This window comes from Ammospiza caudacuta, chromosome 1 (assembly GCF_027887145.1).
Source record: "Ammospiza caudacuta isolate bAmmCau1 chromosome 1, bAmmCau1.pri, whole genome shotgun sequence".
NCBI lineage: Eukaryota > Metazoa > Chordata > Aves > Passeriformes > Passerellidae > Ammospiza > Ammospiza caudacuta.
In genome coordinates this window covers 19320761-19347691 of record NC_080593.1, presented here as the reverse complement: position 1 = coordinate 19347691, position 26931 = coordinate 19320761, and the positions used below count along the sequence as shown (strand labels likewise).

The window sequence follows — 26931 nt, the reverse complement described above, 5'->3', positions numbered from 1 at the left end:
GCAGTGGCTGGTTGACTTCTGTGTTTTTGTTGGTCATCTGGAGCCAGTGTCCTGGCTGCTGAATGGTCAGTTGCTACTTGGAAAGCACTGCTCCATGCCAGACAAGTCATACTGAGTTTTGGTTCCAGCAGAGTCATGTTTTTTATTGTGTGTGAGAGCAAGTGTGCCTTTTCATAAACCTGAACTGTTTGGATAATGGATGTATTGAGGTGGCTGGTAATTTCTTTGGCTTTTTAATCATGCCTATGTAGTACATAATTGAAGGTTGTAATCCCAGTATACACTTTTTACATCACTGTGTAAGTTTTTAACTATTGCTTGAAAAATCTTAAGTTTTCTCTAAATCAGCTCATTTATCTTAGCTGACCTGTGGTGAGCTTGAAATTCAAGTCTCTTCAAAATGGGTGGTGACTGCTCCTGACTTTGCCTGTGTCAGCACCAGCTGCTACTGCCCTGCATAGTAGGCCCTTTTGGTGTCTTCAGATGTGCTGAAGTGAAGGGGAGACAACCATCCTTTAATGCATCGAACTCCGATTTATTGATCGATCAGTCACTTTAAATAACAGTGTTAATTAACTTCATGCATATTCCAAAATCCAGGTTTATGATAGGCTAACAGAGAAAACTCTAACCACTCCTTTTGTTTTACAATACCTATAATTGTTTATTAAAAACCAGTGTTCCCACTGTGATATGAAAGGTTCCCAAAACTTCCATATCTGTTCCCAGGGTGCCATCTTTTCCCAGAGAGGGTGTTTCGCTTGTTATGGGAAGACTGCCTGAGAGCCTTATTGTTTATAAAGTGATACATGAGAGAGTCTAATTGTTTATAGTAATCAGCCTGGGAACTGCTTTTGAAACTGCTTCGCAACTACCTTTTACTGTTCTCTCAACTGTATGCCTTCATGGCCTTTTTCTTTAAGCCATGCTTGAACTAAACTCTTCACACAGATGCACCTGAACTTCTGAGTCAAAAAGCAGGGCAAGTACATATTGATGTAGAAAAAAATAATTTTGAGGTCTGTGTGAGATTGTATATATATGGACTGCTACAGAAGGGATTTTGAGTCTTGGCTTAAGAAATTGGATGGTGCATGTGTTTTGTCCAAGGGCTGATAATTCGGGTACCCAAAGAAAGAGCTAAGCTTAGGATTTGTAGCACAACTGTTGTTTGAAAAGACTTTTTTTAGCCCATAATCCTGTTATGTGTCAAAAATCTTCCTTGATGATCTTATGTGAAGGGTAATTTAAATATAGTATATAGTGGGGTAAAAATAGATAATGTATTTATGGTTTACTACCAGCTATTAATTACTCTTCATACTCATTGTGAAGCTGCAGTAATCTGTGTGATAGAGGCAGGAGTTCACCATTTGTGCAGGTAGCTTGGTCAGGCTTTTTAGCTATGTGTAGGTCCTGTTCTTCCGAATCCAGCTTGATTCAGAGAGACCAGGAGATCTCTGTACTGAACTTAAGTTTTTCTTAAGAATTCCAGGAAGCTTTACTCCCTCAAAGTGTAGCTCAGGTGCTAAATGTGAGGTTGGATTGCTTGCACTGCAGGTGAATCACTCTGCTGTTGATCTGTTTCATGGGAATTTGGAAATTTTAGGCTTGTCCTTGGGTCTGGAAGAATCAGTTTGGACTTGGTAGAAATTAATGTCATAACAGCAGTGGTTTTTTTGTTTGGCATTTCTGTGGTTTTTTGCTTGTTTTTGATGGGATGGTTTATGAAGTTAAATGCAGTGGTGGTCCAGAACTGAGTCAGCACATTTGTGTGACACTACAGCTTGTCTAATAAGCCACCTGGGTTTTAGTCCTGGGAAATATGCTGAGGGGGCTCTGACTCCCTGTGGAGCTAGCATCCATCTGGATCACAGCTCAGTCTGGCTGGAGTCTCTGTGCTTGCACATGTGTTTCTTGGAACTTGGTGTGGAGACAGAAAGAGACTTCTGTGTCATTGCAGGGGAAGTTTAGACCATACAGTGGTGAGTATTGAGGGTTCAGAGCAGTAAAAGTGCCACTATACTGTTTACCCAGTTCAGGTATGCTGTGTGCTCACAGTGACAGGTTCCTGCTGGTTATCTTCTGAGACCTGAGCTGCACCTGCATCTGCTGCACAGATCATCCAGATGATGATCTGAACACTTGAATTTTAATTTTAAAAAAACCCCCGTTAATATAACAAGAGTTGGAGCTCTCTCCAAATTATATTTTTAAAAAAATGTTTCATCATACTCATCTACAAGTTTCTTTTGTAGAGTTGCTCATAAGAATTGTTTGATGTATCCGTATTTTTACACCTCACCCCCAGCATTTATGTAGTGTAAAAATAAGCATAGGTGCAGTATTACTTGCCTTTGGCCTAAACAGAAGAAGGCAAAGAAGGAAAAACTAGGAATGCACTCTTCCAGTATGCAGACAAGTTTGTTATCAGAGCTCTGATACCTCAACAGGCTGCCTGCAGGGGAGTGAGATCTGTGTTTGTTAGCACCTGTATCTGTAAACTAGAGTGAATGTTGAGAAATATGGTCACAATACAGCTGAATGAAACTATTAACCTTATTTTAGAAGAAGAAAACTTGCCTTTTTTTTTTCCAATTTGAATACTGTCCATCCATTAAGGACTAATATACTGTGTAGTTTCTTTGAAGATATCCCTTGAAATAATTCTAAAGAAATGTTGAAATGAATGTTTCTTTAATGTGTATCCATATTTTTCCTTAGAGGATACTTTATGTAAGAATATTACTAGAGTTACTTTAAGAATATTAAAACAAATATTACTAGAAGAACTGCTTTAGTTTTGAGCACACTACAGAAAAATTGATCTGTGTGCTTTTGTTATTTGTCTGGCTTTTATGAATGACTGTGCAGTCTAGAAGGCATTGAATATTAGTTTGTAGCTGGATATCTTGGATAAAAGGCCTACCTAAGGATACTTAGGGAGAACATTGTGTATTGGGTTTGTGTGACAAGGGTTTGTTAATAAGGAGGCTACAGAAGGGATTTCTGTGAGAGGCTGCCAGAAACATCCCATGTCTGACAGAGCCAGTGCCTGCCCAGCTCTAAGACAGACCTGCTGCTGGCCAGGGCTGAGCCAATCAGCAGCTGTGGCAGTGCCCTGAGATAACATATTTAAGAACAGATAAAAAACCCTGCTGATCAGAAACTGCAGCTGGAGAGAGGAGTGAGAATGTGTGAGAGAGACAACTCTGCAGACACCAAGGTCGGTGAAGAAGGAGGGGGAGGAGGTGCTCCAGGTGCTGGAGCAGTGATTCCCTTGCAGCTGGTGGTGAAGACTGTGGGAAGGCAGGCTGAACCCCTGCAGTCCATGGAAGCCAGCCAGGGAACAGACACCCACCTGCAGCCTGTGGAGGACCCCATGCTGGGGCAGGTAGATGCACCTGAGGAGGGTTGTGACCCCAGGGGAAGCCCATGCTAGGGCAGGCTCCTGTAGAGAGAGGCCCAGGCTGGAGCAGGTTTGCTGGCAATACTTGGGACCTGTTGGGGTTCTGTACTGGAGCAATCTTGCCACGGGACTGCTCCCCAGGGAAGGGGGGACATGCTGGAGCAGCTTATGAAGAAATGGAGCCTGTGAGAAAGACTTAGGGTGGAGAAGTTGGTGGAGAACTGTCTCCTGTGGGAGGGACCATGCTGGAACTGGGGAAGAGTGAGGATTTCTGCCCCTGGGAAGGAAGAGGAAGCAGCATGTGATGAATTTACCACAGCCTCCATTGCTCTGTGCTGTTGGGTGAGAGGAGGTAGTGGAAATGGGGAGTGAAGTTGAGCCTGGGAAGAATGGAAGGATGGGGAGAAGGTATTTTAAGATTCAGTTTTTATTTTCTCATTATCCTACTCTGACTTGCTTGGTAATAAGTTAATTTTTTCCCCCAACTTGAATTTGCTTTACCTGTGATCTCTCTCTGTCTTTATGTTGACCTAGGAGCCGTAATTTCAATTTCTGTCCCCTGTTCTGCTGAGGAGGGGAGTGACAGTGTGTTGGTGAGCACCTGGTATCCAGACAGGTTCAGCTCACCGTGGTGTGTCTTGGTGCCACACATGGAGCATAAGGAAGTAAGGATAAGGAGAATAATTGGGCAGGTACCAGCAAAACTTGGACTGAACAGAATTAGGGAGAAAAGCAGAATGATTGTGGAAACTTTGTGTTGTTCCGATTGTGGTGAAGGTGAAAATTTTTATTTTGTAATGCTGTTGATTGAGTGATGTGTGTTTCTTGTCCATTACATATATAGGTGAGTGTTGTTTGCTTTGCATTTCATGAGTCCAAGAAAATATTCTTTCCTGTTCTGTTGGTGTATGAAGTGAATACAGACCTAAAACCTTGTTGTATTGCAACTCGAAAGATGACAGAATTGTTTAGCATTACAGTGGCTGGTCTTCAAGGTTAGGAGTACAAGAAGTGCAGAAGGTGCTGCAGAAGTGCAGTGTACTTTCTGTGTACTTCTCCAACATATCAATGTGGGAGTGTAAGTGCTGCTTCTGATTGTGCTTCTTTCATGCTTTTTTGTTTTCTTCCTTTGTTTTTGTGTGTGCTGTATTTTTCCCTGCTTGTATGCGTACTTGTTACTTGGTTTGTAAATACACAGATGAGTTCATAAACTTATCTGAAGCACTTTCCCACAGCAGAGAAAAGGTCTGCTACTTTTTCTTTTGATTAGCTAGTTTACTGAAATGTCCATGTAATTTGTGCAGTAGTTTATAATTACATTATGCAAATCATGGTTACATAGGGTATTCAGGCTTTAAAACAGTGTTGCATTACTCAAGTACTACTTGATCGAAAATTTTTTAGCATAGATGTCAATATAACAGGTACTTCAGTAAATAGTCTAAAGGTTCTTTGGCAAAATTACTAACCAAAGTGAGGCTAGAACAAAACATTTTCCCTTACAGGAATTGCTTAATCCTTATGCAGAAATGTTTTATGAATGTTTGTTTCATTGTATTCACTGACAGAAGAAGTCTCTAAAGTAAGCAAGGAGTTCCTCAGCTTGTGAGAAGCCTTGCTTAGAATTGATGTAACATTTTATAGCTGGGAATTTTTAGGATAAAGCTGTGATGTTGCAGAAGAGCACTGAAATGAACCATTGCATGTTGTATTTTCTTAATGTAGATTGAATTGGGCCAGTTGCATACTTTCAGGCTGATTAAAAAAATCGAATGTTTAGTTGGACGTGCAGCCAAATGTGAGAGGTGTTTCTCATAGACTTCTGATGCTTTATCTTGAAGATCAATGTGTGAAACTAAAACTTTATATATATTTATAATTAGGATTTTTGCAACATCTAGCAGGATTTACTAATCTTGAGTAAATGGTGGGAGATTTATGGTTTTGGACTTCCAAAGTTGGAGTAGGCTGATCATGCTACACCCTGTGTGTCATCATTATGTTACATTGTACTATACATTATCTCATTTCTATACATTGAGTGAAAGTATGACTAAGTATGACCTGTAGTACTTACTGAGTGGATGGTCTTTAACAATGCTGATTTGCATGTTGAGTGCTTCTAATCTTCTTGTCATATTCTACAAATTTATTATCAGTAGTAGATGTTTTTGACAGAGCTAACCAAATCTGCATATATTTTTATATGATGCCTTGATAAAAAGAACTAAGTTGAATCTCTTTAATTTATCCATGTATAAACCCCAAAATGCTTCAGGTAGTCAGTCTGTTTTTCTTTTACCTGTCAACTGTCTGCTTTAAGAAAAAGTTCTTTCTTTCTCTTGGGACAGATGACTGAATAGAGATGGGGCAGAGATTTTGCAAATTTGTCAGCATCGAGAAATGGTTATTTGAAGATGAAGATGACTTAATTTCTTAAGTTGTCAAGTTGCAGAACATAGCACTTTGGAAGAGAAGTGCTGACAGCAGGCATTCGTTTGCTCTATTAGTGATGTCAGCCAGTTGGGGATTCTTGGATGTGGCAGGAGGTGCTTTGATTCCTGTTGGTTCTCCATTGTGGTTTGTGAACACTGGAGTCTGGTGTGAATCACAGTGAAACATTGCAACTTTAATTTGTCTCTTTTTGGATATTTGAAAAATTATGTAGTTAGCTCCTTGCTGACTTCTGCTTCAAATCCTGCCATGGTTGTAAGCTATCATTTATAGAGTAATTTAGTTCAAAATAGTGAAAGTGGGTATTTTGTGAGTTTATAAAGTTTCTGTAGGGTTTATAAGGTCTGAAGATACTGTAGGTTGAGAATATTGATAAAGTATATTGCTATCCCACTGTAGTTTAGAAACTGATAAAGAAGTGTGGATTTGATTTTGTGGACAGAAGTCTCTTCTTTGGCTGGGCCATGTGTTCCTAAAGCAGCTCATCCTTTTTGCTGTATTGAGCAGGGGAAAAATGAACTTCTGACTCTGGCAAGTATTACAAAGCATGGATGTTAAAATAGAAAGAAAATCTAATGGGAATTTTCACAGTACTTAATTGGTTTGAAAGGAAAAGCACAAAAGCAATTATCAGTAAAATATCAGAATAAAAACATTTGGCATTAATAGATAGCCTAAGTTTGCTGTGAGTAGAGGTTCAGTAATTTTCAGCAGCTGCTGGAAATGCTTGTGAGTTTTACTAGACTTTCTGGAGACTTCAAGGGCTATGTTGATCTTTCCTGGTTATTCTTTCTATGTTGGCAGTAGTGAGCACCTGCTGAGGGTGGGGGTAAGCTGTTGCCTGCAGATGTAGATGTGGTCAGTCTGGTGCATATCCTGTTGCTGGCTCTGTTCTTGTGCTGGCTGCCTGTAAATTCTCATCTATTGATAGAATTTATGTGAAGATCTAAATTTCCAGATGAAGTGTCTTGGCAGCAGTGTACTGGTTTGCACTACTCTGCAAATTGCCTGTGGGTTTTTCTTCTTGTTTTCTAGTCTTGCAAAAAGCTGTTCCTTTGGAGGCTTTAGGGTACTTGTTTTTCTGTAGATAGTCCCTGATTAGCTGAATTTGAGTTAGGTTTTCTAAGAACTATTGTCTAGTTGTCTGTGGTTCTCGATTTCAATTGGCACACTTTCACTGAAGTGTCTTTAGAATATGGTATCTTGTTATAGACAGAGCTGTGTTGACATTGGTTGGTTGTTCAGTACCATATTTTTCTGAATCTAACACAAATTACCCAAAAATTTCCCAGGCTTAATTGGGGGAAAAGAGAATTTTTCCTGTTTTCAGTGTTTTCATTCCAATGTACTTGTTGTTGTATTTCTACTTTAATTTTTTTTTCCTATTGAAGAAAACACACTAGGGTAAGAGGAACATAGAAAGCATAAAAGGAAATTAGAAAATATAGGATTCTTTCCCCTGGAGGAAATGAAATACTAATTTCAGATCCTTTAGGGGAGAAGGAAAATAAATAACAAGAACATGTTGAGCTTAGAAGATAATTTTTCATTGAAAGAATTGAATGAACTTCAAATAGTTATGTATAGGTTAGATGAAGTGTGTACAGCATTGGCATAACTGAAACTCTAGATGTGATTTTTAATAAACTTGGTGTTCAGAGCGGTTTTCTAAATAGTCTTTTTTTCTCAGAATGTTTATATTTTTGACAGCAACAGGTATGTGTCTGCCAGCATTAAATTGTTTTGCTTTAACTAAAATAACTACCCATATCAAGATCTTTACCTTTCTAAACCAGTTTTTAAATCCATATTAAGATATTATTAGGGTATTATTATTATTAAGGTATTATTTGAAGTAGTAGTATTTAAGACTACCTAGCATATTTGAAGTCTGTAGGATTGGAGAAGATCATCTTACATATAATAAAGAATATTATGAGTGACTTCTACAGGTGTCTTTTTTTCTGGTAACACCCAAGGATGAGACAAAATGTTACAGAATACTGGTGAAGGCAGGTGAAGCTGTACCACAGAACTTGGGATATGAGTATCTGGACACAGTCAGACGTGCTGCAAGCTTCTGCAGCTGCTGCTAAGTGGGAGTCAGGGCTGCTGAGAGCATCATGGGCTGCCAGTTGGAAAGGCATCGATTAGAAACTGACCTTCTGATCAGCTGCTTTGCTTACCTTTGTAAATCTGTCCATGTGCCTTGGGAAAGTGTGTTGAGTTAGTGGATTTTGTTATGCACAGAAATATCTAGAAGCATAGAATGCTATAAAATAGATGTATTTGAAACAAATTCAGAAGTAAAACAATGAAAGGCTTGGCAATTGACTCTTTCCTCCTAGGTTAATTTAAAAAAGTCATAAGAATTTGAAGGATTCATAGAATCATCTAATGATTAAGGTTGGAAAAAAAATCTGTGATCATTGAATCCAGCTGTTAACTCAGCACCACTGTATTCACCACTAAACTGTCTCTAAGTGCCACATCCACATGCCTTTTGAACACTTCAGGGATGGTGATTTTGTCACTTCCCTGGGCAGCCTGTTCCAGTCAGCCTGATCACCTTTTCAGTGATTGTTCCTAATTCCAATCTAAGCCTCCTCTGGTGCAACTTGAGGACATTTCCTCTTGTCCTGTCATTTGTTAGCTGGGAGAAGAGATTGGCATTCACCTTGCTACACCCTTTTTCAGAGAACGCAGAGATGGGGAGTTGTAGATTAGCTATTCCCAGAGCCTCCTCCAGGCTAAAAAACCCCAGCTCCCTCAGCTTCTCCTCAGCAGATTTGTGTTCCAGAGCCTTCCCCAGCTCCATTGCCTTTGTTTGGACTCTCTCCAGCACCTCATTGCCCTTCTTGTAGTGAGGGGCCCAGAACTGGACTCGGGGTTTGAGGTGTGGCCTCACCGGTGCTGAGTGAGGATGATCAGGGGGATGATCTCTGCCCTGGCCCTGCTGCCACTCCATTGCTGAGCCAGGCCAGGATGCCATTGGCCTCTTGGCCACCTGGGCACTCTGTGGCTCATGTTCAGCTGCTGTTGAGCAGCACCCCCAGCACCTTTCCCTCCAGGCATCTTTGCAGCCACTCTGCCCAGGCTGGAGCTGCAGGGGTTGTTGTGAGCCAGGGGCAGGAGCAGGCCCAGGCCCTTGGCCTTGTTGGGCCTCAGAGCTCTGGGCTCTGCCCATCAGCGCAGCCTGTGCAGATCCCCCTGCAGAGCCTTGCTGCCCTCCAGCAGCTCAACACTCCCAGCCAGCTCAGTGTGTCTGCAGGGCCTGAGGGTGCCCCGGATCCCCTCACGTGGATCATTGCTAGAGACATTGAACAGAGCTGTGCCAGCACTGAGCCCTGGGCAGCGCTGCTGGCTGCAATTCCATTCAGCAGCAGCCTCTGGGCCCGGCCGTGCCAACAGCTTCCCACCCATGCAACAGAGCCCCAGCCAAGCCCTGAGCAGCCAGTTCCTGCAGGAGATGCTGTGGGCAATGGTGGCAAAGGCTTTCCTGAAGTTCAGGTAGGCACATCCACAGCCTTTCACCCATCCACTGAGTGAGTCACTTTGTCACAAAAGGAGATCAGGTTGGTCAGTCAGGACCTGCCCATGCTGGGTGGGTCTGATTTCCCTGGTTGTTCAGCATATGCCCCGTGATGGAACTCAAGGTGATCTGCTTCATGACCTCCCCAGCAGTGAGGTCAGGATGATAGTCCTGCAATTCCCTGGGTCTTCCTTTCAGCCTTCCTTGTACTTAGGTGTTTCAGTTGCTAATCTCCAGTCAACTGAGACCTCCCTGGTTAGCCAGGGCTGCTGGTAAATGTTTGAAAGTGAGTTGGCAAGCTCTTCTGCCAGCCCCCTCAGTACCCTTGGGTGGATCCCATCCAGCCCCATAGACTTGTGGCTGTCTCAGTGGCATGGCAGGTCACTGACACTCATCCTCCTGGATTGTGGGGACTCCATTCTGTTCTCTGCTTCTGTCTTCCAGCTCACGTTTTCACTAAAATATGAACTAAAATTGCAACAAGTGGATTTAACCATTCTTTTGTTTGTTTAATGGTTAACAAGAGCAGCAAAATAAAATGTTTTGTCTGATAACTTTTAACTCCTGTTGATGAAAAAAATTGGAAGAGGTTGAGTGTCGGATTTTAAGAACTGTTATGCTGATTGTATGTAACTCGCTATTTTTGTTGTTTGTAACTTCATGGATCATGCGTTGCGATCTCATGGAGTTGTTTCTTTCAGTTAAACACTGTTGGGGTTTGGGGTTTTGGTTTTATTTTTTCTGTTGTCAAGCAGTATGAAACAGTAATTCTGTGATCAAAATGTACTTTGGAGAATAAAAATGGTTCTGGTAGTGTGTCATGCTGGGTATATGCACCTTGACAGGGAATTCAAGCTTCCAAACACACCATTTTGCATATGTGGCTGATGCCTGTTGAAAATTTTGAAATACGTGACTGTCAGGGAAATAGCAAAACAAAATTGAGCAAGAAATCTGCCTGCATTACTACCAACATAAAATTAGTCTGTTTCAAGCGTATGCTTTCTTTCCTTCTGTCCTTCCTTCCGTCTTTTTTAAAGTAAGGCCTTCAGTTGGACTTCCACTCTGATTTGTAGCCAGTGTAGATAATGCCACCTCCCAGATAAGGTATTTATACCCTTTATATCCTTTCCTGACCACCTGTCTGAGTTCCTGTTACATTTGTTATCTGACATTGGTTGTGTAGCCTCATGGAAAGGTGGCTCAAAGAAATTATCTGACTGAAAAAAAGAATTATTTTTATGTTGCTGGCTAGGATTTCCATATAGTCAATTGAATGCTTTTCCCAGAGCAGGGAAGACAGTAGAAAGGACACAGCAGGGGATGGTCAGTGATCTTCTTCTGGCAGCGCAGCGCAATTATGCTACCTTAAAGTGAGCCTGTAGTAAAGTCAGCTGGAACTGCAGCTCGGTGTCTTGGCTGGCTTTAAGGAACTGTGGTCTGTTTAATCTGCTGTAGATCTTGTGTTATTTAGGTTAACAGGTCACATTGAAAGAAACGTTTTATTGCCTCATTGCAATGCTGGGAATTCAGTCCTGCAGGATTTTACTTGGTTGACAGTCATTATTCAGGTGAATGGTTCCAATGGCCTAGCTTGGGCCACAATTCAGTAAATTACGTGCACAAGAATTCTTTGACCTTTGTTTTCTTACAACAAGAGACAGCATATAATGGGTGTCTGCAGATGATGCTTTATGAATGTGCTCCAAATTTTCAGAACCCTGAGGCAAGAGCAATGTTATATTCCTATTACTATTTTTCTTCTCTCCTGCATGTGTAGTCTTGTCCCTGTCTCTCTTTTTATCTTCTCTATTTACTGTTGCCTTTTTCTCTTTCCCTTAATTTCAACATGAATAAGCTAGTCTCTTGGATTGAACCAGTTTCTCTATGCCTTTTCAGTTGAAAAGTTGGTAGAGCTAGGTGTACCAAAAAGACTTGAAAATGATATTTGTATAATGTTACCTAACGCTGGTTAAGATAGCTCTTAGTCCTGGTTAAAATGGAAAGTCATATTTATCTAGAATAGAGGAAGAACACTTTATACCACAATGCTGTGGAGCCAAGTTGGACTGTAACTGATTCAGTATGGGAAGCTGGAATTATTTAGCTTCTTGTTTTACTTTGGTCTTCCATTCTTGCAACTTTTTTCTGATGGATATCTTTAGTGGACACCTCTGTGTGTGTGGTTTTTTTTTAATTATTTCAGTTTTTTATTTCTTCTTGGTTGTTTTTCCTTTTTTAATAATGTTGAGGGGATAAAAAGTTTCTTTTTCTGCATGTATCTTGCATGCTTCTGATTTTAGTTCTCTGCTGGGTGATGTTTTAAAGACTGGGCTCCTCAGGAGGCAGTCGGTTTTTCATCAGACCCAGGGGCAATCTCAGTTTGCCTGAATGCTAAAGGATAGGATCAGTCTTTGTTTACTTAATTAAGTTGCTGTTTATGTAGCTCAGAAGTGAGTTGTGACAGTCACGCTGTCAGACTCTTCCAGCTCCACAGCCCTGAGATTGGTTTCACTTTAGTCCTCTACAGGAGACCTCATAGTCTAAAGCCATTCCTGCTGAGAGTTCGCTCCAATTCTGCATGGACAGAACTTAGTCTCCATGAACTTAGTCTCTTCCACTGAAGAGCTGCAAAAATGAGATGTCCTTACACTCTCTAAAGACAGGAAGGAAAAGGAAGATGTCATTTTCTACAACTTCATTGTGTTCCTTCAGCCAGTATTCATCTCTTCACTCTCTTCAGATCTAATTCAGCTGCCTGCACCTACAGCACCGCGTGTGCTGCTGCACCTCCCTGTGTTGGACTGGTGCCCTTAGCACACCAAAGGACGTGGTTATTCTCTAGGGTCACAATCAGCCTCTGTAGTGTTCACATTTGTGCTGCTTAACCTGATGATGTTTGAATTGTTGATCAGTCGTAGTAGCTTGCCTTATTTGTGCTGTGGTGTCTTGTAGATGTTGTATCTGCCCCTGCTACCTACTCCCTCTGCCCTGCCCAGCTGGTTTAGAAGTTCCCCACAGTGTTTCTGAATGCTCAGACGATAAGTCTGTGTCAGAAATCTTTGCCATAGATGTGACTTAGAACACAAAACTGGAGAAAAGAGCGGTGTCATGGTCTGTGTGCTCAAATATTAGAGGCCATCTGTAGGGTTCATCATATTATTCCATATACTATGTTGCATCATCAGCATGCATGATAAAAGGATCAAAATATTATTCCATCCATTTTAGAGCTAGTAATAAAGTGTTAATTGAAAGAAAAAAAAATTCTCTGATAGTTACTTTTCTCAAGGTGTGAGATTCACTGTTTCCCACCTGGCAAAGCTCCTGGTTTTACTATGTGGTGTGTATTGAAACTTGGCAGAGCAGAAATGGGTGACAGAATCTGAGAGTGTGGAGGCTGGGAAGGAGTTAGATTCCTGATGCAGAGGAAGGCAGTGGAAGCTTGGGGTAGCTATGTGCTCTGTTAGCTTACTGGGGTGCTACCTTATTGCAGATTGTAGCCAGATTTCATGGTCCCAGAAGTGCTCTGTGTCATTGAAGTGCAAATATCCCTGCAGAGTTACCAGTTCTCAGCACCATGAGAGATGAGTGTGATTCTGCACTCAGGTTTTGCACTGAAGTTTTCTTCCACTGTCAAAGCTTCCACCTCCACTTCAGTTTTCTGTCTTGCATCCTCTCTGACTGGTTGTAGCCAGGACTGCAGAGGATTAATGAGGGACCTGAGACCAAGACAAATAAATCAGGTGAAGCTGATGAGACGGAATGGAGCATGCTTAACTGTTTGGCATAAAAGACTGGCTCAAGTCATTGCATCTTAGTGTCCTGTGATCATTTTGATTTATTTTGTGGTAAAGTTTGCACAAGAAGCTTGCTAATTCTTTAATTATTGGTGCTGCAGTGCTGTGGCTCCCTGCCTTCAGTTTTGCTGATGCAGCTGTTTGTGGAATTGTACTTAAATTGCATCACTGATATGAAATGAATTTAAAAGGTTAAAAAGTTTATTTCATTCTATTTCACTGATCTGTTCTAAGGGGCAGCCCAGCAGATAGTTGTGTCAGTAGCTGAGGGAGTGGTGGAGGGAGAAGTTAATGAGGGGGAGGTGAAGGGAAGAAGAGAACCTCTTAAACTGGTTTTGCCACTACTGAAAATGTTTGTCCGACTTCCATAGGCATGCAGAGGTGGGGCAAGACAGAATCTGTTAACAGCTTCTCTTCTCTCAGTTACATCATCTCCTCTCATTGGCATTAAGCTGCCAATTTGCAGCTTTGGACTGGGAGCCAGCTTTATTGCACTGTGACCATACCTGCTGAAGTGTTAAGATACAGCTCACAAATATACTGAATATGTAGCATTTTGTTTAAAATGAACTGATCAGTTCATTTCAGTGTCTTGACTAAAAAAAAAGAAGTAAGGATCCAAGTTTGAAGGCAGCTTGCAGAATGATTAAGATGTTTTCAGCCACTTTTGTATCTAAATTTCACCATAGACTTAATGCTGGCTTTCAATAAATTGCTGGTCATTTTTGTGAGTGTGTGAGACAGATGAGTGAAGCAAAAGACAAAAGGCTACAATCCTAAAGATTCTTCTTTCTGTGTGCAGCCCTCTGTACCAGTGCACTAAGAAAAAATTCTTTTTTTCTATTTTATCCTCTTTGAAAGCCTCTTTGCTCTAATATAAATTTTTTTACAGGTTAAGAAAGATAGTATTACAAATTTCTTACAGGTTAAGACAGTCCTCAAGATATACTTTAGCCATATGAATTTCAGGAATGGAATTTCTAGTTCCTCAAATAAGTTTGCACAGTCTGTTTCTGAGGCACTGCTAGCATCATAGGCTCCTTTATCTGCTGTCTTGTCAGTTAGCTGGTAATGGAAAATAGCTCTGTTCAGGGAACAGTGAGAACAGGTGTCCCACTCTGTTTGAAGGGTATGGTGTTAAGTTTGCATCTGATGATCTTGATTTGCTTAAGATTATTAGGTTTCTATGCTCTGAGTTGTCCCTAATCTGGAAATATTTAAAGGTTATAATATGGTGATTCCTAGATTTAGGATCCCCTATAGTGGTGTTCCTGTGCTTGTAATGTGGAGCACTTGGAGTGTGAGTCAAATCTAGTAATTTCTGTCATCTCTGGTTTGGAATTGATTTGCATGCTCTAGGACATGAAGGTAAACATGATGTTAGGAACTTGATAGGAGGCAGTGATAGCAGAAAAACTGTTCTGTTGTGATCTTGGTGTATGTTGGAAGAATATTACATCATAGATGACTTGGACCCAGGACTGGAAGGGACACTAACCAAGTTTGTAAGTGATACAAAACTCGCAGGAGCTGTTGAATCCCTTGGAGGCAGGGAGGCCCTGCAGAGAGAACTTAATAAATTAGAAGACTGGGCAGTCAATGACACTATGAAGTTTAAGAAGGGTAAATGCCAGACTCTGCACCTGGGATGGGGCAACCCTGGGTGTACAGACAGACTGGGGAATGAGAGGCTGGAGAGCAGAGCCGTGGAAAGGGACCTGGGGGTCCTGGCCCATGGCAAGCTGAACCTGAGCCAGCAGTGCCCTGGCAGCCAGGAGGGCCAACCCTGTCCTGGGGGCATCAGGCACAGCATGGCCAGCAGGGCAAGGGAGGGATTGTCCTGCTCTGCTCTGCTCTGCTCTGCACTGGGGTGGCCTCACCTCGAGTGCTGGGGGCACTTCTGGGTGCCACAATATAAAAACGAGATTTAACTGTTAGAGTGTCCAAAGGAGGGCCATGAGGATGGTGAAGGACATTGAGGGGAAGCCGTGTGAGGAGCGTAGAGGTCTCTTGGGTTGTTCCTCTTGGGGGAGACTAAGGGAAAACATCATTTGAGTCCACAACTTCCTCATGAGGGGAAGAGAAGGATCAGACACTGATCTCTTCTTTGTGGTGACCAATAACAGGACCTGAGGGAATGGCCTGAGGTTGTGTCAGGGGAGGTTTAGGTTGGATATTAGATAAATGTTCTTCACCCTGAGTGTGGTTGTACATGTAACAGGCTCCCCAGGGAAGTGGTCACAGCTCCAGGAGGGCTGACAGAGTTCCAGAAGTGTTTGGACAGTACTCTCAGGCACATTGGGGTGACTCTTGGGGTGGTGATGTGCAGGGTTAAGAGTTGGGCCTTGATGAACCTTGTGGGTCCCTTGCAACTCAGCTTATTCTGTCATTTTGTGATGAAACTGCTTATTTCTAGACGTGTAGTTTTGCTACAGTTGTCAGCTTCTGACCTCCTTTTTCTGAGACAGAAAGTGTGCTTGGTTTTTGTCTCTCAGGGTAAGTGGCAGCCAGCAGAGACTGTAGGCAGCCATAGCTGTGTGCACCTGTGCTGGTCGTATCCACAGCGCTTCTTCATGATTGACCATCTTGGTCAATACAGAGAGCCTAGGACAAGGAAATACAGTAAGGACTTTTGGACTTTGTCCAGGCTTCTTGGTATTTAAGTCCACCCTGTGCTGTAGTTTTTGGAGGCTTCTCTTCAGAATTCCCGGGTGTGAAACCCAGGAAGAAAATTGGAGGTGGAACTGCAAGTAGCTTTAATGTCTGTCATAGTTTGAAGATCTGGAGGAGAAAGCTTTATTTTTCACAAAATAACATTAATATTCAAGTAAAGGTTAAGGGAAAACACACCCATACACTTGTAAAGAATGGTTGCTTCCTTAATATCAGATAACAGTTTTAATGTGTGTGGTTTCTTTTTCAATGCTTCTGTGATCATTCCATTTTTTTATTTTACTTTTGCTTTTTTTTCCTAGAGATGTGAATTATGCCCTCATAAGGATGGTGCTTTAAAGAGAACAGATAATGGGGGTAAGTTTTATTCTTGCTTTTTGTGATCTCTCTTATTTTGTATGAGGGAAATAAATCTGTGGAAAAAAATTATAGGGATCCTAAACATAAAAGAAAACACTGACTGCTTGGGAAAGAGAGAACTGTTTTAGAGTAACCCTTATTTGTCCACTTCAGGTTCAATTTACTTTGAGGACATGTATCATTATTCTTGGTTTCATTTTTAGGAAAAAAGTTACAATAGGAAAACTGCATTTTAACATAAGATTTAATGGGTAAAATGGATGAATTTTATGTGTATTTAGTTGGAGCCTGAGCATTACAGAATGCTGTTGAAAGTGCACCATTCATGGAGGAAAGTGGAATTTTTATGTCTATAGCCCAGACTGAATGCACCAGTGCATTTTCAAAGGTTGACTCTTTCATGCCTGATTTACTAATAGGTTCTGTTACAAAGAAGTTAGAGCTGGAAAGTTGCAGTAGTGATTACCTCTGCCTTGCATCTTTCTAATTTCACTGTTCAGGTTATCATCAGTTCTGCTCCTGCTGAGTAGAACTGCTAGAGAAAGTCTCCACTGGATATCCTGGCTTGATTATATTTATACTAATAGCTGGGTTAATATGAGTGTAAAATTTCACTTAACTTTTGAATCACTTTTGGAATGCTGCCTTCTCTCTCTGGTAGATACTTCTAAATTCCCATCCATCATCTATCTGTATATAGCCTGGTCATTTTGATACTGAGCCTTTTCTCTTGTGAGAGGAGAAAGTATGATCTGTATTCTGGAATTCACTTGGACAGTCTATGGAAATTGTATTCTGCAGATTCTATGCTGTGCACATGATATTCTACCTAATTTGTCTTAACATAGTGTTGATGCAGCTTTGCTATTTCTGTTGCAGTTGAGTTGCAGGAACACAGGGCCTGCACGTGTTTGTGCTGATCTGTCCTTTCCCTTGTGTACCTTTGACTGCTCTGTTCATATATATATATATATATATATATATATATATATATATATATATATATATATGCTCTGGGTTTACCATTTTAGTGTCAACTGACTCAAACACATCACTCAACTTAATACCCAGTACTTAAGTCTTATTCCTCTTCTTTATTATTCCTCTCATGTCAATACGTGAACTGTTGAATTAATTTCTTTAGAAATGGCAGCTGGACACTTTATTTTTAGGAAATAGTAACAAGAAAGCCTCAAACATCTTGAAATATACAGGAAAATTTGTGAAGTGTGAAGTAGCTGAAGTGTGTTTTGGTTTTATACTTAAAGTAGTATTTGGGAATGCTTTGCTATTATGCTGTGGTGGTCTTGAAACTTTTTCTTAGCATGAAGTCTTGAGAACTTACTTTGATAGTGTGCATCAAAGATGTGAGCATCCTATTAATTGTAATTATAAGTTCTTGTCTGAAAGTGAATTACTGTATAAGATTGAAATGCTTTAAGTTTCAATGCAAAGATATAACACTGTACTATAATTTTAATACCCAAGTGTTTTCATCAGTGAAAACTTCATACTGAATATTTCATAGCTGAGAGGCATAGGAATTTATTTTTTCTTCTGAAAACACCCAGCCTCTGTAACAGATCGTGTCCATGGTGTTGAAAATAGCAAATTCTACTTTGTGGACGAAATGTTTTTTAAATAATAGCTTTATGGAAGGATGTGCACCTTGGAAAACACTTTGACTGGTGTTGCATTTCAGAAATGTGCATTCTTACCTGAAATTTTCCTTTCATAGAGTTGCCTAACGAGATTGTATCAGAAGATTTTTAGACTTAAAGAAATACTGTTGAAGGTCAGATAATGGGCTTGCCAGTTGAAGTGGTGTTTTCAGTAGGTTAATACTTATTTTTTTAAAATGCTGTTACACCTTTCGTTGCCAAGTGAATCATAAAAAGATGCAGATATTTGAGAAGAAACTTAGAAACAAACATTTCTGGTAAAACCTTGTAAGGATCTAGCTTTATAAACTTGTAATTATGCAGTCTTTCACAAAGTATAGAGATAATTAAATGGTCTTAGCTTTTCAGAACAAGAGAAGAAATTGCTGATTTTAAGTCAGTGGTAGAAGGTTTTTCTTCTTTCTGCCTTCTGGCAACAAGTAACTTCATTTTTTTTCTTGTAGCCAGAAAAAAACAGAGTGCTTTTTGTTTTGAGTATGCAGATTGCTTAGCCCATAGATGGCCTGCTGCTCCTGTAGGTTTTTTTTAAGAGTCTTCTGGATATTTGCTTTATAATAAGGGGAAGGACTGTATTTTGGGCATTGAAGGTACTGTATTTTCTTTTATGTTTGGAAGATTAATGGGCTACTGAGCTTTTACTGTAGCGTTCTGTGATTTTCATAACCTGCAGTAAGATGCTGTTACTGCAGTGAGAGTCCTTGCTATACATTGTTTCCTCCTCCTTTGTGATGGTACTTGTTTTTAAAACTTTTCCTTTTTTTCTGCCCTGCATTCCTTTTCAGCTGCTTGCAAAGTTCCCCTAGCTGCCCATGCTGATGCTGATAGGGGGAATGGCCAGGAGGGTTCTTTTAGTAGCAACCTTTATCTGATCTGTCTTGAGTCACTTGCACAACTCTAACTGAAGGCAGCCTAATCTTAGGGCTCTTCTGTAACAGTGTTGTCTTGCCTTTAAGATCTCTGAGGCACTACATGTATGGCAGTAGTCTGGGAATCAAACTTGTGTTGTTTAGAAGTATTATTAACTGACTATAAGTATAATGAATTTGCTATATATTTTGGTAGCATATGGTGTGGTTGTGTTGGTATTTTGTGAGTTTTTTGTCCCTGTCTCCCACGTCCCCACATAGTGCAAGGTTCCTTTGTGTGCATTCTTCCTCCTGCTGCCCCTCCTTTTACTGGCCTGTTGCTGCTTACCTGGCCTTTTAGAGATCACTATTTTTTTTAGATTTTATATTTCTGTTTGGAGTTTGACTCTGCCTTAGTTGTGCTTATCAGGTTAATGTGTGTCCTCTAGTGTCATCTATGGCAAATACAGAATTACAGTTTTCAGTGATTTCTGAAATACAGCATTATTGGAGCAGTACTGTCAAGGATTTTACAGAGAACTTAAAAGTGACAGCTTGAGATAGTAATAGGAGAGGAACATATCATGGAGGCCAAACAACATTTATCCTGCTCTCTTTGACTTTATGAACTAGATTCTTGAGAAGGGTTTTCTGTGCCTTCTCAGAATAGTTTCCTAGCCTACAAGCATTTATGCTTTGGGACATCTTGCTCCAGACATGGTATTTTTGTATTTGATGGAAGATGAGTCCATCACATTATTGAAGTGTTCCCTTCTGTATAAGGTATAAGTTTAGTGTCCATGCGTGGCAAGGCTGATCAGTATGATGTGTCCATGAGTTTCTTTTGAACCTATTACCTCATGGTTTTATTTGATCAAATCTGATACTTGCTATTTGCAAACTGGGATGGCAAGGGTCAGTTATTCTGTGCTTGCCTTTCCAATACCTCTTCCCATAACCTTTCTGGGTTTGCAGGAGAGTACACAGATGACTGCCTGTTCTTGGTGGCTGCTGGTGCTGTAATCAGAACCTGAAGTGATCCCAAAAAGATAATTGAGTCTGGATTTGTGTGGGATATGTCCTAGTCTGCTTCAGTGTTCCTCCTGTGCTTTCCATTGTCAGAGACTTTAAGTGACCTTGGGCAGGAGCAGCTAGGGTCAGTTTGCACGTGCTTGTTCAGGCTCTGCACTGTGTGAAAATGGCCATTCTGCTCCTGCACTTACACAGATCCTAGAAACAATACTCTTAGATTTAGCTGAATAATGTAATAGATTTAGGAGTCTGGACTAGTATCTGTGGTGTGGCTTATCTGTCAGTGGGTTTATCTGTCCTAAGGATTGTTAAGAGTTGACTGTGTTTAGCTATACATTTGATTTAATTAAGTTTTAAGAGTAATAGGACATTGCATAGTTATGAGTAGGATGTTTGTCAGAAATTTTAGGAATTAACTTTGAATAAGTTTTAATACTTTGTTTGCCTAATACCTATGATTGTCTTAGGGCTATGCTTAAGTTTTGTGAACAAAAAATAATCCTTCCTGCATTTGGACTTGGTTTTTACATAAACATGAAGACTTTTCCTGTGTTCAGAGACTGGAATTATATAAACTCTGTTAGGCTATTACCTCTTTTTTTTTAATTTTTATTTATTCTTTCCTTATTGATACTAAAAGTAGAAAAGGAAGATTGAATTGAAAAAGCAACTTTTCTTTCTGAATATATTTGTTGACAGAATTCCTTGATGAATTTGGTTTTCATGTTCATGTTGAGGTTTTAAACATGACTAAATATAAAAGTTTTTTAAAATGAGAAAACCTGATGTGTACATGAGTTGCTTTTTGATTTGCTGTCTTACAAGTAAGAAGGCTATTGAAAGATTAATTTTCCTTTAGCTTGGTGGATTGGTAAGTGGATTAGTAGTTGGATAAAATATAAACACATTTTTTGAAAAACAGAGATATAACAAGTGAGCATTTGTTTGAAAATGCTTGAGAACTGTTGGCATTTGACAGTTTTGGGCCTTTCAGTTCAGTAATATTTCCTAAACTGTTGCAGTAATTTCCTTTGGATTTTTGACACTCAGTGAGGAGGAAGTAAAATCATGACCATTTGGACTGATTATAGCTTTTTGAATCCGAGTTCTTTTATCTTGTCACAGTACTGAGTATGCATTCTCTTTTCTAAGCAAATTGTTTACTTGTATCTAATGTAGTGCATCTCGCATTTAAATAGTTTTCTTGCAGTAATCTTTTTCCACAATTTTCTGCAAGCTTAAAAGGTTTGATTTTGCTATACAAGTTGTTACTTTGAAATCTGATTCCAGTGGATGATGATCAGGAATGCTGTGTAACAGCATTCTTTGTATGACTTTTCACCAAGACTTCTTTCATGCAGCTGCTTGGGGAAAGGCCAGCGAACAATGTGGTGGTTTTATGTCATGGTCCAGACTCTCTTCCCACCCCCTGGCTTAGTGGCAGGATCTCCCAAGTCTATAAAAACATTATATGCTAGGCTTTCCTGTTGCTGTTGTTATTATCAGAATCTCACTGTCTGGTTTACTGTTCTGATGAGTTTTCTTGGTGTTAATGTCTAAGAATGTGGATGGTATAATGTTATATGTACACACTGAGATGTATGCATTTTGCAAGTGCTTACCTACAAATGTTCTGGCCTTTTTGAGCAGATTTACAACAGTGTGTGTATTTTTTTTTTTTTTACTGGAAAAGAGAAAAAAAGATAATAAATTTAAAATACTGCATTAATAGAAATTATTGCAATACCATATAAAGTATTGTGTATTTATGATTTATATTACTGTTAATCAGAGTGTATATGTAGAAACTTTAAAAATAAAATTTTAGGTGCTTATTTACATATTTCTTCCTTTTGTTGTATGAAAGGATTTCTTAAGAGAGGTGGAAGAAACTCAATAATTCCATAGCATGCCAGATAAAATTATTAAAGCTATTAGCTTATTCAGTGGACCAGTGGAATTTCATCTGTAGCTGTTTTGAAAACAAACTATTTGTTGTCCTGCAGAGTGACAATTCGAAACAAATCAATCCTTTACTTGAGGTTCAGATTTTTCTAAATGGAGTATTTTGTGAAATTCAGTAGTAGGACTTTGTAGGATGAAGCCTTTTTCTTCATAGACAAATAGTATTTATTTTACCTTTTAAACAAATTGTCCATTCTATACCAATGAGGAGGTTGGCTATCAACCACAACAGTGAGAGCTGTAATGGTTAGTGTGGCACCTTCTTTTTACCCCTCTTCAAAGAGTGGATCAAACAATATAATATGAATAATGCTGTATTAACTATAGCAAACTCTAAATCTTTATTCAATAGAATAAGGAAAAGACAGTAACTTCAGCTGACAGATTTCTTATCTGCAAGTTTTCTTGCTTTAACAGGAAAGGAAGAGCAGGGATGGAATGTCTTAATGAGGAGACACTTAACTAAAGGTTTAAAATAGTGCTTAATCTTTCCCTTTGGCAAAGAGTAACAGTAATGGTCTTAAGTACACGTTTGAAAGGTGAATCCAGCAGAGCTGGATAGAGCTCAGCCTTTGGGTCAGTCAGCAGATCTGATAGTTGTGGAAATGGAGGGTGCAATTTCATGTAATCTAGGACAGCTGTTGACCTCTGCTGAAAGGAGGGGACTGTGGTTTTCCCCTGACTGGTGTTTCTGCACTGATGGTTTTGTGTGTGATAATCATGTGACCTCAGTGTGGACTGCTTCAAACCATTGACTCATCTTGCTCAAAGGTAAACTATTAAGTTTCCCACAAATTAGTAATGAAATGAATGAAAAAAATTATTTGCCCTGCTACACAGCAAACTCATACTGCAAGGAGAGGACAAGGATGTACAGTTGAAAGTGAACAGTAAGGTGAGATCCTGCTTTTCAGTGACAGTCTGCAGCTGAAATGGATTGAGGTATATCCTAATTATCCTAATTGACAACTTAAAGCAACCCCCATAAGAAACTAACATTCCAATAAAGGTTTTTTCATTTTTTCCATGCTAGAATAATACATACATTCTCTTGGTTTGGGCGTGAGCTGTAGTTACAAACAAAGTCAGATTTCTTTAATGAAATGTAATGGACTCTTTAGGAGCTTAGAATGCATAAACAAATTTTGCTCTGACATTGCTGCATGGTTTGGGGACAGTGATAATATCCCAGAGCTCTTGTGCTACCAGGCTGGTCCTGTGGCTGGAGTTCAGTGTGGCTTCACAATTCTGGTCTCTCCAGTGCCTTAGTGCTCTGCTGCACAGCTTCAGCACTGACTGTGGCTCGTAGTTCATCAGCTGGGCGTGGGCTTCCCTTGCTCTGGATGGTGGGATGGATTATATGTTTGTTGCTGTTATTTTATTGTGAAGTCAAAGATGATGAAAACAAGGCTTGAAAACTTGCACTGGAAGGCAGTTTAAAAGTACTATGAGTTTATTTATGAGGAAGGTGCTTATGAATCAAATTTTTGGCAATTAAGTAGTAGTTGTAAAGGCAAAAATTTAGTTAGATGGGTAACATACTGTGTATTATTTATCTTCCTGGATTTTCTTTGTTAATTTACTTTGGTAGAGTTTAGTTCTAATTATAGAGCTCTTTGTTGACAATAGTATTGTGTTTGCTGATGGTAGAATTGCTAGGAATTACTTTCCTCTGTCACATTGGGATAACAGCTCAACTATTTATTTTCAGCTAGGAGTCTGAAGTCTGAGCTTTGTTACTCTGAACGTTAGTGAGCAACATACATTAAAATTCTGCCTGCTAAGTATGTACTGCTAGGTTTGCACTGAGTTAAAAACCAGTAGGGCACAAGAAATAAAAATCTGAGTGATGATTGGTAACATTTGGATAGATTCTGTGGTGGTAATGACATGTCTTGTGAACTAGAATGAAATGTAAAAAGTGGCGAAACTCAATAGTGTGTCTTTCTGAGAAAAATCAAAGTAAAAATGCATTTAAATGAAATGCTGCAAGTCTCATATGGTGTATTTAAACTTTGAAGACTTTTCAGCATGAATTTCAATTTTTGATATTGGAAAAAATTGGTTTCATTAGTGTTATCAAAGAATATCTCAGAGTTGCTTTATATGTGGTTTTTTATGTTGTTTGAAAGTTGGTAGAATTTTTTTTCTAAGATATTTCCAAAGGAAAATGCCTTAGTTATATTTGTGTGATGTTTTCTTAGAAAGCACCCTGGATTTTTTTGTAAACGGTAAGCAACATTTCCCAAAGTTACTGATCTTGAAAGTGCAGTTGAAGTAAGTATTTTTAACTTTGTCTATCACCAACAAATAAAAATTAAAAACTATGTTTTACAGTCTCTGGATGGAGACACTGATTGTTGTAGAATATTGGGTTTTTTGGAAGCAAAAGAGGCAGTGAATGTGTCAGCCCTGTGGTAGCCTGAGGGGTTTTCTTCAGCAGTTTCAGAGAAAACAATTCTAGTAAGAGTGCACAGAAACAGGCAAACTCGATGGCTAATTTGAATCCTTATGCTGTGTTTCTTAGGCTTTCTAGTTTAAAAACAAGAAATTAAGTTTATTTTAAAGTAAGCAAGACAACCAATATTATCTGGTAAGAATACTATTATTGAGAAGGCACATATGTCAAAAGGCCACTGTTTCAAAGATTGAAAAATAAATGAAATAAAAAAAATCTGAATATAAGGGAAAATTTTAACAACATTTTGCAAGCTGACAGTATCTCTATTTGCAACAACGTGTCCTGCCATTTCTTCCAGTTAAAGTTGTCCTTAAAGTGAGATGAAACCAAAAGTAAATTAGATATAAGGAGTTCAGTGGGGATACTAAGAGTTTGTTAGCAATTACTGCAAGTTTCATAAGTGAAATTAAAAAGGCAAGTAATAGTCTGTGGCCATTTGTCTGGATTCAAATCATACACAAGTGAATGGAAGCTTATAATTGATTTAAAGAGTAAATTATATCGTTTATGGGGATGGGTTTAATGAACACATTTGGGACAAAAGTGATCTCAAAAATCTCCTGAGTTCCTGGCTAAATTTGGAAAACAGTTAAGAAAAAATAGGAATATCTTGCTGTTATTTCTGTGCAATGTTTGGGTGAAGAGGAAAGTTGATAAAATAGTTTGAGTTGCAACAGAAATTAGGGAGAATGTTTTTGTATGTGTATAACAGTGCTGTTGGAGTTTTTATTTTATAATCTAAAACATGGGTATACAATAGTATTTTTCATACTTATACATTGGTAAAGCTTAAAAGGACTGGATTTAGTGATGTTTTTTTTATTCCTGGATGAGAAGGAGGGAAAAGGTGTATAGTTGCTGATGAAATTTTAATTGCCCTAGAATAATGTATGTAGTAAGTGATTTGAATAGGAAGTTTATAGTGCAAACTTTATGGCTTAGATGGAGTAAATGAAAAATTATGTATTTTAAGGTAGTCTTAAATACCACACATCCTTTTAAATGCTTACTTCTCATACAGGCTTCTATGTACAGTTTGGATGGGTGTCTTTAGAATGTTTCTTTGTCCCTGCAGACAAAGAAAGCAGTTATCATCCAGTAGAAAACAGTAGACAAAAGCATTCAACTTCGAACGTGGCAATAGGTCCTTTATTCTGCTGGAGCTCTGAGCCCTGTGCTCAGCCTGAGTAGTTGTCTAAAACAGAAGGAAATGTCAACAGAGGATCAGGAAGGTGTTTTTGCACTGTGTTACATAGTCAGAAACGCTCTCAGTTGAACAAAACATGACAAGTAAAACTGTTTGTAGGTTAGTAGCTGGTTCTCTCATCAGTGGGACCAAGGACACCTCTCACGTGTGGGCTATAGGTGTCCGTGCTTCTCTCCTTCTGCTTTGTAGCTATAGTGGCTACTCTCGTGATGCTTGGGAAAATGGTTCTTGTTTGCTTTTTTCTGTTTTCCTCCTACTGTCTGGTTCTTATATGGCAAAATGGAATCTTCTTGACCTCCCTTAAGTATAAAAGTTTAGTGGAGGAGTCTACAGACCTTGAGTTCTCTGTGGAGATTGCACAGGACCTTTAGACAACCAGTTCTTAACCACATTTGTTATGGGAAGGATCTTCCTTACTCTTCCTAAAGGGAACTCTCCTTGACACTTCCAGGTCAGCTGAGTGTTGCTCTCTCACAATTCTGTATTTATTCACTAGTTAAACTTTGGACAAAAGAATATTTAAGAACTTGTGTACAGGGTGTCTTGAATCCAAGTGCATGCTGGTGCTGGCGTTAGGCTTTTTTTTTGGTGTAGGCATTTGAGGCTGGTAACATAAGGGTGCTGCAACCACCCCTCTGGTTAAATTATTGTTGGACATTATTGTGATTTATTATATTTTTGTGATTTTCCAACAAGGCCAGGTAATCTGGCATCTGAAGGTGCCAGATAGAAACCAATGGAAAATGTCCCTTGTCCTCAATTCTGTGGGCACTTATTAACATATGCTCAAAAAGTGTTTTAGTGTGCTGTGGTGCTTCATTTGTTTCATTATATAGATCCTGGGTTTGGTCTCATGAAAGTTAAAAGCCTGTTACTGGCCGCAGCTGTCTTGGATGTGTACTTCCTATTTGTAAATAGGAATGTATTGTAGTGTTTTGATTTTTTTTTTTTTTTTTTTTTTTTTTGGATAGTGGTGTAGTGGTGGAGCACTCTTCCATTAAACCTGAAACTGGTTCCTTATAGTAAAAATTCTTTACCTACCTAAATTTCAGTTCACTTTAGTAAGTGATTTCCCCCCCAATGTCTCTAGTATATTTTGTGTATTTACATAATAAGTTTCCGTTATATGTAACTGTAACTAGAGTACAGACTTAATTGCATATGAGGAAAAGCTTTTGCCATCTGATTATGTGTAGCCAACTGAAGAAGGTTTATTTTTTTCAAAATTTCAGTGTCATTTTTTATTGTTTTAATGGCTTTATTAGATAAATGGTGTTTCTATTTGAGTTAATTTTTTGAGAGAACATTTAAAGATAAATATTCATCATTAACACCATACTAACATTTATTTGTCTTTAGTAAGATGATTCTGGCTTGAGGCAGTTTGCAATTCTTAGAAAAGCCCTTATAAACACTTTCCCTGAAGATATTTCAAGTAGACAAGTGAACAAAAAAGGTTGTGTTTTTTATAGTTTTTTCCCCTTAGTCTGTCAGTTAATGATAATTTTAAA

The 26931-nt window shown here is 39.3% G+C and overlaps 1 protein-coding gene across 3 annotated transcripts in view; it reads left to right on the top strand.

Annotated features, from left to right (window-relative positions):
- The window catches only part of MLLT10 (MLLT10 histone lysine methyltransferase DOT1L cofactor), a 123772-nt gene that overhangs the window by 6289 nt on the left and 90552 nt on the right, over window positions 1–26931 (top strand). For 2 of the 3 annotated variants that reach the window (XM_058817299.1, XM_058817216.1), the window contains exon 3: window positions 16171–16225. In XM_058817299.1, coding sequence (XP_058673282.1) covers window positions 16171–16225 — 55 coding nt within the window. Of the gene's footprint in view, window positions 1–3188; window positions 3227–16170; window positions 16226–26931 lie in introns of those variants that run through there. The other variant, XM_058817372.1, reaches the window with a different exon arrangement.